This window comes from Artibeus jamaicensis, unplaced genomic scaffold (genome assembly GCF_021234435.1).
Source record: "Artibeus jamaicensis isolate MK-2021 breed Jamaican fruit bat unplaced genomic scaffold, CSHL_Jam_final contig_233, whole genome shotgun sequence".
In the NCBI taxonomy this organism is placed as follows: Eukaryota; Metazoa; Chordata; class Mammalia; order Chiroptera; family Phyllostomidae; genus Artibeus; species Artibeus jamaicensis.
Window position 1 is genome coordinate 47,668,175 of NW_026521486.1, and position 16,517 is coordinate 47,684,691.

The 16,517-nt window shown below is 53.1% G+C and overlaps 2 protein-coding genes across 5 annotated transcripts in view; one reads left to right on the forward strand and one right to left on the reverse strand.

The window, feature by feature from the left end:
• Nucleotides 1-10,530, forward strand: part of PFKM (phosphofructokinase, muscle) — a 33,498-nt gene extending 22,968 nt beyond the window's left edge. For both annotated transcript variants that reach the window (XM_037135618.2, XM_037135642.2), the window contains 17 exons: nt 598-642; nt 1,073-1,181; nt 1,285-1,380; nt 1,606-1,698; nt 2,274-2,399; nt 3,455-3,519; nt 3,984-4,047; nt 4,794-4,943; nt 5,366-5,436; nt 5,770-5,857; nt 5,961-6,113; nt 6,632-6,796; nt 7,838-7,899; nt 8,135-8,246; nt 9,477-9,576; nt 9,659-9,764; nt 10,003-10,530. In XM_037135618.2, the coding sequence (XP_036991513.2) occupies nt 598-642; nt 1,073-1,181; nt 1,285-1,380; nt 1,606-1,698; nt 2,274-2,399; nt 3,455-3,519; nt 3,984-4,047; nt 4,794-4,943; nt 5,366-5,436; nt 5,770-5,857; nt 5,961-6,113; nt 6,632-6,796; nt 7,838-7,899; nt 8,135-8,246; nt 9,477-9,576; nt 9,659-9,764; nt 10,003-10,147 (1,750 nt within the window). In that variant the 3' untranslated portion in view covers nt 10,148-10,530. The remainder of the gene's footprint in view (nt 1-597; nt 643-1,072; nt 1,182-1,284; nt 1,381-1,605; nt 1,699-2,273; nt 2,400-3,454; nt 3,520-3,983; nt 4,048-4,793; nt 4,944-5,365; nt 5,437-5,769; nt 5,858-5,960; nt 6,114-6,631; nt 6,797-7,837; nt 7,900-8,134; nt 8,247-9,476; nt 9,577-9,658; nt 9,765-10,002) is intronic.
• A 952-nt stretch (nt 10,531-11,482) lies between these two features.
• ASB8 (ankyrin repeat and SOCS box containing 8) overlaps nt 11,483-16,517 on the reverse strand; it is a 33,164-nt gene continuing 28,129 nt past the window's right edge. For all 3 annotated transcript variants that reach the window (XM_053661719.1, XM_037135677.2, XM_037135668.2), the window contains exons 3-4: nt 15,766-15,870; nt 11,483-13,388 (exon numbers count right to left, since the gene is read on the reverse strand). In XM_053661719.1, coding sequence (XP_053517694.1) covers nt 12,756-13,388; nt 15,766-15,870 — 738 coding nt within the window. In that variant the 3' untranslated portion in view covers nt 11,483-12,755. The remainder of the gene's footprint in view (nt 13,389-15,765; nt 15,871-16,517) is intronic.

The window sequence follows — 16,517 nt, forward strand, 5'->3', positions numbered from 1 at the left end:
AGCACTGAAATTACACTGTTCTTGAAATGCTGTAAGATTTGCCTCTTGACACTGTCTAGCCCACTGCCCAAACACGTAGCTCTGAGGTCTTTAATAACTCTGGGCCGCCCAGATGATGAGGGTTCAGAGTGAGACGAATCCAAAGAGCCCAAAACCCAAGCCACCTTTCCAACCTCATCAGAGAGATAGCAGAGGTTGTTGCCGCCACTGCTTGGAGGTTAGGGGACTTGGAGGCCATGTGGGAGAATGAGAGGGTGAGAGTGTGACAGTTTACCCCAGGGGAACCCTACAGGATTTCAGGTGAGCCAAGTCACCTCTTCACTTCTTTTCCCCTTCTTTTCTTCTCTTCCCGGGCCCCATCCCTTGCTGGAGCAGAGCCTCAGTCCTGACACCTTTCACTGCTGCGCTTTCCCAGACCTGGGAAGGACACCCTGTGGCTAAGGTGTTGCCCCTAGGTCCCCTGCTCCCTCAGGAACCTGCCAAAAGGCCTAGGAGCATGAATACTTCTCTCAGAGAGGTTACTTAGCCTAAATAGGGGTGGCAGCTTGATTTTGCCATAGGGACTCTTGGACTGTGTAAAGTGTCTGTCTCTTGCAGCCACCAGAGGACATTTGTGCTGGAAGTGATGGGCCGGCATTGTGGGTAAGACCCCCATCCCATTTGTTCTGTGGCCCCTTTCCTCTTCCCTGGAGAGTACAAGAGGGGTCTCCCGGGGTAGCAGACCTGGAGGTGCACGTGGTCCTCTTGTGCACTGCACTCCACTTCCCATACAGACCCGCGTGCACCTGTGTGCACACGTGTGTGCGTGCACAGGCGCACAGGCAGTGTGAAGGAGCATGCAGGGCTCTGAGACTGGAGGCCACTCTGGGAAGTGAGCATGAATAAATCATGCTCTTCAGGGACGGACCCTCCTTGAGGAGCTGTCGGGAGGGTGCTCTCGCTCTCACCCCAAGAAAGGAACTGAGGGTCCTCGGTCCTCTCACCGACTACGGGACTGGCGAACTTGTTGGACCCCGGTGAGGCTGTTGGTGGAGTGTAGCTACTAGTGTGCTGCTTCTGGTTCTCATCTCAGATACCTGGCCCTTGTCACCTCTCTCTCCTGTGGCGCCGACTGGGTCTTTATTCCTGAATGCCCGCCAGATGATGACTGGGAGGAACACCTGTGTCGCCGGCTCAGCGAGGTACCGGCACTTTTTCTTTGCCTCACCCTGTTTCGCCGGTGATGCATTTCCCCCTCCACCAGTTCATCCCACTGACCGGTTCCCTCTTTGCCTGCTTGACCAGACAAGGACCCGCGGCTCTCGGCTCAACATCATCATTGTGGCTGAGGGGGCAATTGACAAGCACGGGAAGCCAATCACCTCCGAAGACATCAAGAACGTTAGTATGAAGTCAGAGAGGTCACCCCGGCCCCTTCCCTGGGGGTTTCTGGGTCTCCCCTTGGTCCTTCCACATGTCCCTCTCCGGGTGTGCTGCCCCTGATTTCCTCCCACCCAGGACCCTTCACAAGATCAGAAGCTAAGTTGCCCATCTTTATCTACATCTCTGTTTTCACTCTTGACTCTGTATGTCCCTTTCTCTGTGCCTCTCTTGGTGTCTCTTCAGCTGGTGGTAAAGCGTCTGGGATATGACACCCGGGTCACTGTCCTGGGGCACGTGCAGCGGGGTGGGACACCATCAGCCTTTGACCGGATCCTGGTGAGTCACGGAGCTCAGAGCCCCTCCCTCCCCCGCAGGACTTCACCAGCACAAGGGCTTAGACACCCCCCACCCCCGGGCTGTAGCTGCCTCCACCCAGCTCCACTCGGGAGCTCTCTTCTGGTGCCAAAAATGACAGGAAACGATGTGCTCCCCTAGTGGTGGGATATGGTATCGCAGCCCTGAGCATTAGTGAAGTTGTTAAAATCGCACCTCAGACTCACCGTGTGTGTCTCATCCTACTTTGGTTGGAAGAGACGGGCAACATTCTTCCTGTTTTATCAGTAAGAAGGGAATATTATTAAGCCTCACTGATCCCCTTGACTACCGGAGTTGACGTGTTTCTCTGGGATCACACAGAATCCTTGGGGTGCTAAGGCAAGGGGATGGAGAGTCATGGAGCTTTAGGTGAAACCTGGGTAGGGAGGTGGAGCCAGTAAGTTCTTGGCTACAGCCCTTAAATCTGGAACTCGCCCCTGTGAGCGGGAAAGAGCTCTGAGCGCCTGCTTCCCCAGGCCAGGCCAAGATGGTAGAGAGGCCTGGCCAGACCGTCTTTGCTGCTTGGCTTCCTGCAGGGCAGCAGGATGGGTGTGGAAGCGGTGATGGCACTACTGGAGGGGACCCCAGACACCCCGGCCTGTGTGGTGAGCCTCTCTGGCAACCAGGCTGTGCGCCTGCCTCTCATGGAGTGTGTCCAGGTGGTGAGTACTGACCCAGTGCCCCTTCCTAATGGCTCCAAACTGTGTCTGAGCTGGAGCTTATGGGGGCAGAGACCAACTTCCGAGGCTGCTGTGACAGAGCAGAAGGAAAGGCAGCACGGTGGAGCAGGAGGCATGTGGGGAAAGAACACGGTGGGCTTTGCGGAGCAGCTGTAACCTCTCTAAGCCTCAGTTTCCCCATCGTGAAATGTCCCTAAGGAAGATGGGAGCCTCCACACCCAGCCCAGTGAAGAGACCTGTTCTCTCATGATATCCAACCTCAAACCCTCTTATCATGTCTTGATTAGAAGAGAAATACCATCTCTCTCCAAACTTTCTGAAAGGCAGGGGAGTATTATTAAGGTCTGGCTGGGTAGCTTGTATAGCTTTCTCTGAACTCTACCCCGAACGGGTTTCTCTGAACCGGCACGGGGCACTCCCACTCACGGTGAGGGCTGTCATGAGGACCGGAGGGGAGAGATGTGATGGGTCAGGCACAGAGCTGGAGACCATGGAGGGCTCAGGGGACGCAGTGGCTCTCGGAGAGGAATCAACGCTGACACCACAGGGAAAACATCAGGGCCGGGCGCTGGGTATCTGGCCTGAAGGCTTAGGGCTGGCTCCCCACCTCAAGCTTGCTTCTCTCTGAGGTTCAGGGGTCCCAGTGACCTGCAGCCCAGACAGGCTCCAGCCGTGCTTGCAGCTCCCTCCCTGGGTTGTCTGCAGCATCTTCAGGCGCTCACTAGTTTAGAGGCAGCCTGGAGACTGGGCCTCGGGTGTGGGGTGGAGGAAGGTGCTATTTTATCTGAGCACTGCTCCACTCTGCCCACATTCTAAAAATAGAGCATTGAATTAGCCTTCTATTGCTGCTTATCACTCAGAAAATAAGGGGAAAACAAAAGTAGTTCTGTGAAAATTTGAGGAGCATAGAAAAGGTGGGGTGCGGGGTGGGCAGGATCCATCACAAGCCCAGAGATGAGCCGGGTCTCCTGGGGGTGGAAATCCAGCTGTGCCGAGCCTGCCCGGAAGTTGTGATTGTTGCTGTGCTTCTCCCTCAGACCAAAGACGTGACCACGGCCATGAACGAGAAGAAGTTCGATGAGGCCATGAAACTGCGAGGCCGGTGAGGGAGCCCCCGGAAGCTCATGCACCACGGCAGTGAGATGCCGCGTGAAGCCAAGTCACAGAGCTTCTGGCCCAAAACAAGAGCTCCCTCTTGTTGTCTCTACACACTTTCTTCCCCGAGAGAACTAGTTGTGAGGTGACCAGGGAGCTCAGCTCCCCCAAGGATACCCCCAGAGATGGGCCCTTTGTAACTGTTGTTTCTGACTGTGCCCCCCAGCTAGACTGTGAGCTTCTCTAGGCAGGGGCAGCCTCTCGTGCTGGGCCTGGGGGAAGAGCTCTCAGGAGCGGCTGACGAACTGGTGCCTGCTTTGCAGTCCCTGCTCTCGCCCCACTTACTTACGTCCTTAGAGGTCGGCCCTGTGGAATTTCACATTGGGAGCGCAACTTCAGACCAGATCCCACTGGCTGCTGGCCTGGGGAGTGGACTGAAGAAATGCCTCTCTCTCTCCACACTTTTTACAGGAGCTTCATGAACAACTGGGAGGTATACAAGCTTCTGGCTCATGTCCGACCTCCAGTATCTAAGGTGCTGGCAAGTTGCTGTCCCCCCTTGGCCCTCTGGCCCACCCCGCAGCCTCCCTTTATGAAGTGCCTCCCCCAGTTCCTACTACGTACAGCCTGGCCAACTCCTTGCCCCACTCTCACCTTCGTGCTGAGTTCCTGACCCTGATAACAGAACTTTCTCTTAGCCACTCAGATCCAGCCTCACATTCTCAATGTGCCCTGAATATCTCTCACCCGAGTCTCATCTCCAGTTCAGGGCTGACCGAATGGCATGCAAGGAATGGGAAAGTGGGCCGCTGTATTATGTATTCTCTGGGCAATATCTGGGAATAGTCCCACTGAGTGTGTTTAAGCCCCCTCTCCCATTGGAGCACTGTTTCTATATTTAGTGCACATCAGAACCCTTGGGTTGGGTGTGCAGGCTCCTGGGCTGTTTCCCCAGAGGGGACTCAGCTGGGGTGGCGCCCAGGAAGATGCAGGTTTAACAAGCTCCCTGGGTGCCTTCTGTTGCAAGTGGCCCAAGGATCTCACTTTGGGAACCGATGCTGGGGAAGCTCTCGTAGTCATTGTATAATGATATCAGGGATCAGGGATAGCAGTTTATGTATTGATTTGTAATCAAGAATTTGCTTTCATAGTAGGAGGGAGCAGGCTGTGCACGCGTGCCCTGAGAGAGGGGGGTGTGTGGTCAGGCAGATGTCCTGATCAAGCTCCCTTACCGACCTGTCCCCCCTCTCCCCTGCTCCCTGGTGGCGTCCTTCTCCACAGACTGGCTTGCACACAGTGGCCGTGATGAATGTGGGGGCCCCGGCGGCAGGCATGAACGCCGCCGTCCGCTCCACCGTGAGAATCGGCCTCATCCAGGGCAACCGCGTCCTGGTTGTGCATGACGGCTTCGAGGGCCTGGCCAAGGGTCAGGTATGGGGGCTGGAGGGAGAGGGGTGATAGTCCCAGGCCAAGGAGTGGTCCTGGGGGATACGTGTAGCGGGGGTGGGCTGTCTGTTCTCTTCCTCCCCTGTCCCCCACTACCTTTTTTTTCTCCGGGATTGGAGGGGAAGTAGATATTTAAATTTAGGACAGTTGGAACAGGCAAGGGCCACTGCAGTAAACCCTGTGCAAGCCACACGTCCCATTTGGTTCTCTGTCCCAAAGCTCAGCACAGTGTCTGACACAAGCAGGCGCTCACTGTCCGTGAGTGAGCAGTGAGGGTGGGCACTGTCCGAGGGGGCGGGGAAAAGCCAGTCCCTGGTGTTCATCTTCCCACGTCGGGGTATCTGGGTGGGCCTGGGGCTCCGGTGGTGTCGGTCCACGATGCAGACCTGTGTGGCCCTTGCCTGCAGATCGAGGAAGCTGGCTGGAGCTACGTCGGGGGCTGGATTGGCCAAGGCGGTTCTAAACTTGGGACTAAAAGGTAAGTGGCACCACAGGAGCACCCCCTCCTAGCCTCGGAAGGTGGGCGTCAGTTCATCAGGTCAGGGCCTGCCGGGACCCCAGCTGTTGTCTGGGACTCCTGCTCTCCAAGTTCCCAGTCACTTGGCTAAGGGCAGACAGGCCAGCGCGACATCTCTCAGCGGCTCTGGCCGGGGAGAGTCAGTGGTCGGGGGTGGGTCAGGAAGGGGCATAAATCAAGGCGCTGTAAGTAAAGTGTCCTCTGACTCAGACTTTCCTCTCTTTCAATTTTACTGTCTCTTCCCCAAATTTCATTATCCCCTCTCCCCACCCCCACCTCCTCTCTGTGAACTAGGACTCTGCCCAAGAAGAACTTCGAACAGATCAGCGCCAACATCACTAAGTTCAACATTCAGGGCCTCATCATCATTGGGGGCTTCGAGGTGAGTGCGCTGCTGATGCTTCCTCTCCCTCCTGCCCTCCCACTCCCCCCCCCCTGCCCCCCCCCCCCGCCCCGCACTCCTGGCCCTGTGGCTCTCTCCTCAGGCTTACACAGGGGGCCTGGAGCTGATGGAGGGCAGGAAGCAGTACGACGAGCTCTGCATCCCGTTTGTGGTCATCCCTGCTACGGTCTCCAACAACGTCCCGGGCTCGGACTTCAGCGTGGGGGCTGACACAGCACTCAATACCATCTGCACGGTGAGAGCCCCCCGCTGCTGCTGCTGCTGCTGCCCCCGCACCTGCAGCCGGGACTCTAAGTCCTGGGCCGAGTCCAGTCCTGGGAAATAAGGTTTATGTTTCTGTGCCAACCAAGTGGCAGTGTTTGAAAAATGCTTTTCTGGGTCCAGGCATTTGCACAGACTATTTCACTGCACCTGTGGTGTCCATTCTCCCCACCTAGTGTGTCTGTCTCCTAAACGAGAACTGCGTCAGGACCCTGCCTGCCAATGTCTTTCCCTCCTGAGGCCACACACCCTAAGTTCTGTACTTTGAGGAACAGGAAGAGTAGGTCCACCCTCCTCCCAAGAGACAGTGTCCACAGTGCGCTTGGCACATGTGCCTGCCGTTCCCGAAGGCAAGAGCCTGGGGCGTAGGGGCCCTGCCGGGCTGGCCCCTGTGGGAGGGGGTAGTTCCAGAGCTGGGTTATGACAAGGGCCACAGAAGTGACAAGACTCAGACCCCTGACCTTGACTTTCTGTGACCCTTTGTCTTTGCAGACCTGTGACCGCATCAAGCAGTCAGCAGCAGGCACCAAGCGTCGGGTGTTTATCATCGAAACTATGGGTGGCTACTGCGGCTACCTGGCCACCATGGCGGGGCTGGCAGCTGGGGCCGATGCTGCCTACATTTTTGAGGAACCCTTCACCATTCGAGATCTGCAGGTAGGCGGCCACCCAGAGCCTGCAAGGTAGCCCTCCCCCGCCCTAGTCTGTGCCATTGTCCCGCAGCGGCCCGTGCTTCAAGATCTCAGGATGAGGACAGAGCTGATTGGTCCGTGGAGCCCTGCAAGGAGACAGGGAAGAGCACAGAGCAGGCGTCCCCTAGTGTAACCTCACGTCCGTGATGACGGCGTCTGTAGTTGGAGTGTTCGTGCTGCTCAGCCCTTTGTGTGTGGTTTTCATTTTATCTTCACGGCAGACACACAAGGGAGATCCTGTCTCCATGTTACAGATGAGAAAGGTTTACACTTTTCTAAATTCATAGCTGATTGAGAAAGTTGGTGATCTTTGTACTACATCACACCGCCCTTCCCAGGTCCCCTTGCCACCCAAGCGGACTCTTCTCACTCCAGTTTTGAGGAGGGGATACACTTTCACCTCCGGGGTTAGGCCCTGAGTCCTATGTCACAAGAGGGACCGTATGATCCTGACTTCCCAAGATCCCAGTTCACTGGAGGAAAGAAGAGCCACACTGTGGAGGGGGCGGCAGGCTGGAGGAGCTCCCCGATCCCAGAGCCCAGCCAGCTCCTGCCTGGAGTGAGGGGGTGGGGCTCTTTCTCTCCTACCCGCACCTCCAAGTCCAAGGAAGGAACTGGTTCCTCCCTGGAGAATCACTGCTGTACATACAAGCAGCTCCCTTAACGACTGATGCTGAGAGCAGAGTCCAGCCTCTGGGGGAAGCAGAGACCCCTAGAAAGGGAAGTTGAAGTGGAGGTGGGAGGGGGCTGAAAGCTGACAGTCCCCACAGCTGTCTCCAACTTTCCTCCTTACACTTCTGCCCGTCGCATGTGGAGCCTTCATTTAAATTCCAGTCTGCACTGAACTTCGTGAAGGGATCAGGCACACTCCAGGCCCGGGAGTGCCAACGGCACTGTCCCGTGCCCTTCCTTCTCGGGGCGAGGTCGGCGGGGGAGAAGAGGTCGAGGCACTTGCTGGATCCTGTCCACCCCCAGCCAGGCTTAGGATTTATTGTTTCATTTTCAGGCGAATGTTGAACATCTGGTGCAAAAGATGAAAACAACTGTGAAGAGAGGCTTGGTGTTAAGGTACCTCGTCCACGGCTTGTTCCTAAGTGAAGAGAGAAAATAGCCAGGCTTTGGCCCCTGCGCACAGAATAGACCCATGATTGGGACCCTGAGGGATCTGTAGATGCAAAGGGAGAGAACCCGAACCCGGGGGGGGGGGGGGGAAGAAAAGTGAGGACAGAGCCACAGAGGCAGCACCGGAGTGTCAGGGTGGGGGGACAACCGAAGTCACGGGCTTCCGGCCTCCGCCTGGCAGGAATGAGAAGTGCAACGAGAACTACACCACTGACTTCATTTTCAACCTGTACTCCGAGGAGGGCAAGGGCATCTTCGACAGCAGGAAGAACGTGCTTGGCCACATGCAGCAGGTAGGAGACACCCCAGTCCCGCCCTTCACCAGACAGCCATGTCCCCCACCAGCTACCGTGGCTCCCACCGGCCTCTCACGTGCTGGCGGCTGCTGGTGCCACCATAGCACCTGAGCCTCCAGTCTTACATCACAGAACCAGGACGTCTTCACCCTGGAGATGGCCTTAGAGATTGTGCGGCCCACGCTGCTCCTCTAGGGCAGGGTTTCTCAACCCCAGCACTGTTGCCATTCGGAGCAGGGTAATTCTTTGTCACGGTGGCTGCTCCGTGCCTCGCAGCGTAGTTTAGCAACGTTCCTGGACTCTACCCACGAGGCACTGGTAGTACCTCCACCCCGAGTTGTGACAAGTAACACAGGTCTCCAGACATGGCCAATGTCTCCTGGAGGGCAACACTGTCTCCAGGTGAGAACCACCGATTGCAATGAAGGAAATGAAGCCCAGAGAGGAGAATTAAGCATTTCAGGGCCATTCATCTCTTGGATGAGAGCCAGGATGAGCCTCGTCCAGTGCTCTTCCCAACATCTGTTTCACACGGAACCCGTGGAACGAGCGCAGGCACCTGCTGCTGTCGGGCTCCATCCCCACAGACTGGGCTTCAAGGGAAAAAGAATTCCTTTCCACCACCCACACCCCGGGGTGTCCCCAGCTGGTCTACATAAGCACTGACCTTTGATCTCTGCCCACAAACAGGTTTCTAGTATCTCAGTTTGAATGAGCAGGAGGGGGTACGATTAAAGTGTGAAGACCTCTTTCCTGTTTCTCTTTCCCACTTTCTCTTAGTTCAGGGGGAAAAAATCTACATGTTTTATATTATTCTGAGGTGCTACTGAGGGCATCCAGACTGGGCCACAAGGAACACTTGGTTGTCCTTAATGGTGAGGACTGAAAAGCTGCCAGGTCGAAGAGAGGTAGGGAAGTGACTGAGAGGACAGTGAGACTAGAGGCACATGAACAGGATCTGGCCGCTGTGGAGCTGGAAGAGGCCATCGTGAGGCCAGTCATCCCCTCGACTCACCAGTGACCCTTCAACCTGACAAGTGGTCAGATATGCCGGGCCAGCGCCCCCTGGGTCCCAGGCCATTGTAGAATTTCCTTTCATAATTACATTTCTGGATTCCTGTTTCTGGCTACAAACCTGGGGCCCATTCTTTCCTTTTTCTCTTTGTTGTCAAATACTTCTGCTACTTAGAGTCCTACCCTCTGCAATTTCTATGATTCTTTCTCCAGGGTGGGAGCCCAACTCCATTTGACAGGAATTTTGCGACGAAGATGGGCGCCAAAGCTATGAACTGGATGACGGGGAAAATCAAAGAGAGTTACCGGAATGGTAGGTGGGGTGAGAGGGAGAGGCCCCTCCCCAGAGGCTGGGTCCCCAGTGTAAAACTCGACTGACCCATCCCTTCTTGCAGGGCGGATCTTTGCCAATACTCCAGACTCCGGCTGCGTTCTGGGGATGCGTAAGAGGTCCCTGGTCTTTCAACCAGTGACCGAGCTGAAGGACCAGACCGATTTTGAGTGAGTACATCTGCTTCCTGGAGTGGTTCCCTCCCTGGTAACTTCGAGGTCTACCTTCTCCAATCTGCTCACTGTCTTCAGTCCTTCTTTCAGGAGTAACACCTGTAGGCGTACCCACTTAAGATCTGATGCCCGTGCCCTAAATCCAGGCTCTTTTGGTCACCTTCTCCCCATAACCCTTTGGTAGAAGATGATTGTTCTGCTGAAAGATTAAATCACGTACCTCATTCCTCTGTAGGCACCGCATCCCCAAGGAACAGTGGTGGCTGAAGCTGAGGCCCATCCTCAAAATCCTCGCCAAATACGAGATCGACCTGGATACCTCGGAGCACGCTCACCTGGAGCACATCAGCCGGAAGCGGTCTGGAGAGGCTCCCGTCTAAACATCTTCAGAGTGAGGGGAGTGGATGGTCTCGTCGTGGTCAGCTCATCCCCAATAGATCCACACATCCATATGTTCTCAAGGGTTTTAGCTCATTTTTCATTAGGTTTCCTTCTACTCTGTAACTGCAGCCAAGGTCACTCTGGCTAGGGGGCGACGAGTGAAAGCTTGTTTTAGGTAGAATTTATCATGACTTCTGCCCCAGCTTCCTTCATCACACGAGGCTGGGCTCATCTAGTGCCACTGCTAGATTTCAGTTACTCGGTTAGAATTTTCCTAAAAATAAGCTTTATTTATTTCTTTGTGATAACAAAGTCTGAGTTCCTCTACTACTTCTGCTACAGTGACAATAACTACACTAATAAATGCCAACTGGTCACTGTGCTTGTGGATGTCCTGTTATCACCTTCACAAGTAGAGTGTAGTGCGACCAGACTGCATCCAGACAGAGCACCCCGTGGACTCCTGTGCCACCTCTTGGCTCTGTACGCAGGGTCCTAGAACATAGGACGCTGGTCCTCACCCCATCCCGCACAGGTCACTCCTGTGTTCTCAGCAGCCAGTATGATGCTCCAGGCTCCCTTAAGCCAAAGTTGTATTTCACCTCTTGACCACGTACCCCATACACCCATTACCCAGAGTTGCTTTTTCCAACGTGATCTCTCTTCCTCCACTGATTGCCCAGGACCCTCCTTCCCAGATGAGAGCCAGATGCTGTCTGTGGGGAGAAGTACACGTTTAGGAAGCTTGGGAAATTGAGATGCCCAGTCTGGGACCTGGTTTGGTTTAAATACTGTTTTTGGAAAGATGTCAGTTCTTATTCAGCTTAATTTCTCTGTTCCATAGCAATAACTGCTACCTCCTTATTAGCCAAGTGCTCCAGTGATGCAGCTGGCCCTGAGCACTGGGAAGCCACACCCCCAAGGGTGGTCATGGTGCCCTGCCGATAACCAGGTCCTGGCTCTCAGCACAGGCCCACGGTCCTCCCAAGGCACCATTTCCTCACTTGCCTGATGAAGCAGGAAGATTCAGGCTTACAAGGGGTGGAGGAAGGGATTATCTCTAGTGCATCACTTTTGCTGGCTGTCCAAAGTATTACCGCTATACCCTAAAAAGGATCTAAGTGTAGTGACTGAGAAGGCTGGTCAGAGTCCAGTATTACAGCAGTCCAATGCTCTCTGTATAAAAATTAATGATATATGCCAAGCACTATTGTCAGTGAGCCCTCAAACAGCCTGTGAGGGGGTGGCAACAGCCCCATTTTGAAGAGGAGGGTGCTGGCACTCAGGGTGTTTAAATAACGTGCAGAAAGTAGGAACAGTAGAAATTGCCAGAGTTGCTTTTAGAATTGTTTATTTTTTTAAGTAAGCAAAAACACCAATAGCAAAAGGGCAAAAGCAGATATACTTCTTTAAATCAGCTATGCCAGCAGATTCTTTATGTGTAGTTCCCAATTGCCTTTTTTTTCTTTCAGTTTTTCAAATTTGCATACAGGTCATTGAAGATCAATGCTCACTTGATCTAGTTTAGGAACATGAAAAGGAGTATTGTTGACTAAACATTGTTCACTAAAAACATCTTTTTTTGGGTAGGCAGCCATCTCAAAAAAAGCTCTTATGATGCTCTTTCCCAAGCCCCCAACCCCGTTCCCCCCACCAGTATCTTGTAGAGACCGTGAAGAGCAAATATTCTGAAACACCTGAAAGAAAAGTAACCCCCAGCCCTTAGAGTGAGCTTCACCTGGGGAATGAGGAAGACCCACGGGAAAGGACAGCCCAGCTCCTCCAGCCAGAGCAGAGGAAGGGTCGTCTGGTGCGGGAAAAGCCTGACAAGCCACTAGAGCAAACTGGCTTTCAGGAAGAGGAGGAACTGCATTAGAAGAAACTTAGGACTGCTCAGAACCCACTGTGTCTCCTACTGCGTGGGAAGCAGCAAGACAATCTTTCTGAGATAACATTGCTGAGTTATTGTAATCCTTGGGTGCAACTATCAAAAAGAGGCAAAGACTGCTTTGCCTCATTTTTTTTCCCCTTACAATTGTGAGAGAGGGGTCAGGCCCTTCTGAATGCCCCATGATGTGGCACTCCGGGGTGGGGGGCATCCGGCCCCATTCTCAATCTGCACACTCTGAAGCTGTCGTACATCTGTCTCTGGGCCGCAATGTTAGCTGGCATTTTCTCCAACTTCTCACAGTTCAGTTAAAATGCTTCTAGAGGATTCTTCCCAAGTGTTAATTACGTCCCCAAAGAAAAACCAAACACACATTCAAGTGTTTTGTACTTTCCATCTTCCTAGAGAAATCAGGTTGCACTGCTGACTTTTTCCCTACAGGGAAGGGGAGGGGGGAAACCACTTTTGTGTGGGTGCAATATAAAAAGCCAAGTAAACAGAAAACAAGTGAAAGACTTTTTTGTTTGGTTGGCTTATTGCTTTGGGGAGAGGAGATGGTGTGGAAGTTACTGTTGTGACACGTTGCCTGAAAATATAAACCACGCAACAGGAACAGCTGTTTTTCCTGTTTTCCAAGACAAAGAGACACAGGTGCAGGGAGAACCCTCGCCCCGAGTTGCCTGCGTTGCCTGCGTGAAGGTGCAGGCATCTCCTCCAGGCTACTCTACAAGCAGCAGGTACTCCTTCAGGGAAGCGGGCAGGGGCAGGCCCTTCACTGCATCTGGCAGATACTGCAGTCCCAGGCTGCGGCGCACAGCGTAGCGAGAGAGTGTCTTTAGAGTTCCCGGGGCTGAGCACAGAACAGTCAGTTTCTCACACAGCTGCTGGTCTCTCGCCACCTCTCGTGGCATGGTGCCATTTTTCCGTAACTCGAAGTGTCCAACAGCTCTGTGGAGGAGCTCAAAGCAAGAGTCCTCTTTCTCTGTTCCAAGGCCCCTGACGAGCAGAGCCACCAGGCGCGAGATGGGTGTCTGGCCTTTCAGGTTGATGACTCTGACCTCTGCGCCATAATCGAGAAGGATGCTGACGCTCTCCAGATTCCCCTTCATGGCAGCCCAGCTGAGCGGGGTGTCGTTGTTGTAATCTAGGGCATTGACAGAGGCCCCGCTCTCCAGGAGGGCCCGCACACATTCGGCATTGTTCTTAAAGGCTGCCCAGTGCAGTGGGGTGTCTCGGTTGCCATCCAGTGCATTGGGGTTTGCACCGTACTCCAGTAGGACCTCCACGCAAGCCTCATCCTTCTCGGCTGCGTAGTGGAGGGCTGTCCGGTTATACCCATCCAGGGCATTCACCTGTAGAGAGGGAGGAACTTGATTAAAGTAGGCAGACTGCTGAGGGCGAGACAGGCAGGCAGGCAAAGAAGCTCGCGTGTTTACCCATTAGTTTCACTTGTGATGTTGGGAACAAGAGGGTCAACAAGTAATGGGGGGGCTTGGGGGGAGTTGGTGATGGGGGTGAAGGAAGGGCGGGAGCTTAGGAACAAACAGGAAAAGAACCATCCCCAAACCACCAGCCCTACCAGGTGCACTGATTGGCTGGCCTGCGTGATTCAGGTGTTCTTCCTTAGTATTTATTTTTTTATTCTTATTTATTATTCACTAGATTCTGTACCAGAGAGTAAGGGCTAAAAGAGGGGAAGATGAAGTCTAAGTCCACGTAACTACTCTAATAGGCATCTGTTGGAAAGCGGCATGAATATATTAGCCAGAGTAAATATTCTGGGTGATTTTCCTTATCCTGACTCACTCTACCCTGTGGCTAAGGGTGACCAAACTGAAAAGTAATGAGCCAAACAAAGCTCTGCCCACGTAGCTGGGCTGTGCTCTTGCGCCACGCAGAGAAGCTTGTTAATCCAAGTCAGCTCCTCGCAAAAATGCGCTGTGGAGGCACGAGAGAAGCCTGGACGGAAAAAAGATCACAAATCTCCCAATTCTGGGAAAGCACCTGGCTTGCTAAAAATCAGCAATAATTTTTGAAGGCTACAGACTTCAAACCCCAAATTTATATATAGTATATTATCTGCCCCCATAAAATGCAATAAAGAGAAACTAAAATATTTAACTGAGTTTAACTGAGTTAAAAACTCTCTCCTGTGCGCGCCGTCTGCCCCAAGACACTTTCATGTTCATCACTGACTTTATCCCTGGGCTTCTGTTTCAGGGCCCCTCGCGAAAGTTGCAGAATACAGAATGACAACAGAGAATGACAGGGCCGTGTGGCAGGCAGAGGCTGGGGCTGCCCTCAGACTGATGGACCAGTGTGTTTGGGGCCTGCACCCCAGCTTCATAGCATCATGTCTGAATCAAATTAGCGCCTCGGCACGTGTGGGGGCAACCACTTTCTCAAGGTCCCCCTGGTGCCACGGACACGCGTGAGTGAGTAAATATGGCCGAGACAAGATGAGATCTGTTTGGGGATGGAGGCGTGGGCTGTGGCCAGTTTCTCTGGGGAGAAAGAGGCCAGCAGCGGCCAGTTTCTCCGGGGAGAAATAGGCCCTGAGCGCCTTCTTCCATAGCCTTTTATTGGGTTGTAATACACAGGAATACAGGGTGGCAAGGATCAAACAGTAGATAACATTACAAAGAGGCCTGAGGGCTTACTATGAGTCAGAGTTGCAGAAACTTTGGGAGACAAACTCATTTCCTCTCGGACCCTTATCATATGAATGAAAGCACTGTTAGCAGAGCAGATTTCTCAGGTTTATCAGCAAGTCTTTGTGCTGCCAGATTTTTCCCCAGGACACACTCTAGTAAGGCAAGGAGCAGTACCTCTCCCCAACAGGTATTCAGGCTTAAGGGGATTAGAGCCAGGAAGCGCTTCTCCCAGATGACATGGGGACTCGGGCTTTGTCAAAGCTGGGCGGGGGGTGGGGGGGGGGTGAGAGTCCATTGCTCTCTGTTGCAGCCCCCCCCAGTCCTTCCATGAAAGCCTCCCAAGTGATGAGTCTGGCTTAGGTTGCCCCCCACTGTGAGGGGTCTCACCCGTCATTGACTTCCAACCAGGCTTTGGGGGCAGGGAGAGGAACTGAGGCAGCGTTTGCTACCAGAGACAGGCTTTGTCTCCTGTGGCTGGCATTCCAAAGGTCGTCTCTTGCCCTTAGCCACAAGGGGTAGAGATACAATTCCTAAAATTAGGCAGAGCAGTCTACAACAGGCATGTGCACATTCAAGACTGCTCCCCAAGAGTCAAAACTGCTAACGTAGTTATAGAAGACAGAAACAGCACAAGTAGCCCAGTTCTGAGGAAGGGACTGCCAAATGAGACATATCTTCCTGTGATGATGGTATTAAAATTGCACGTCTCATAGCAGGTCTGACATGGTTTTTAGATTTAATCAGAGCTGAGAGACCTCTGCACTTACAGCTCTTGGAAAATCAAAAGGCAATAAAAAGATTAAATAGAAGTATAAACAACCCCAGAAAAAAAGCCGAGGAGAGAAAGGGGAAATAAAACTCCCTCTTTCTAGAGCCATGAACAAAAAAAAGAAAGGCAAAGGAATGAAACCCTAGAGTAATTTTATATATTTGCCATCACGTTTTTCTTTAATATTGGCTATGCCAATATTACCAGGAGCCAGAAGGCGGGAAGAGATGGGAGGACTGACAAATTTTAAGAAAATGTGACACTCGAGCTCAGCGAGCCACTAAGGCGGCAGCGTGGGAACAGTACCTCGGCCCCTTTCTCCAGGAGCAGCTCCACGCAGTCGGCGTCCGACACCATGCAGGCGCAGTGCAGGGGCTTCAGCGTGCCGTGGGTGCAGTTCACATCCGCCCCCTGCGCGGAAGGAGACCCGGTCAGTGCTGCGCTGTGGCTCAGGGAGCAGGACCAAACTCAGAGGGGTGGGGGCGGGCAGGGGGTCCTAACTCTGACTCTCCTGTAAACAGACGAATGGTCCCGGTTTTTACTCCTATTAATTAAGTGATGTTTTAATGTTAATATCCAAACCAAGTGAAAACACTGCAGAAGAAAAAGGAACTTTCAAGTCCTTAAATCAGGTTTTTTCCTGCACGGGACAGCCTGTGAGAAGGTCATTCAGACATCATGAAGGACATAACCTGACGTGTGAGCATGGTGAGACCCTTATCATCAGGCAGGAAAGCATGGAGAGCTTTCTGTGGCTACCGTGCTCTGAAAAACCCAGGAAAGTGAGTCTGTCAGGAGACAGGAGAACTGGCACATTCTTTCTGTCACTCAACAGATGACCATCACTAATGGTAAGGTCATCATAACGTTATCTTTTTGTTTACAGACATTTTCGAAGTAGGCTCTTAGTATCAGCATTCTCTGCCATCTCACCCCTGCTGGTACTTCCTTCTCAGAGCTGACAAAGGAGAGGAGGTACCACAGACAGACCAAAGTCACCGGATGACTCAGCACTGGAGCTAGAATTACGACATGACAAAATTTCTACCGCTGAGCCT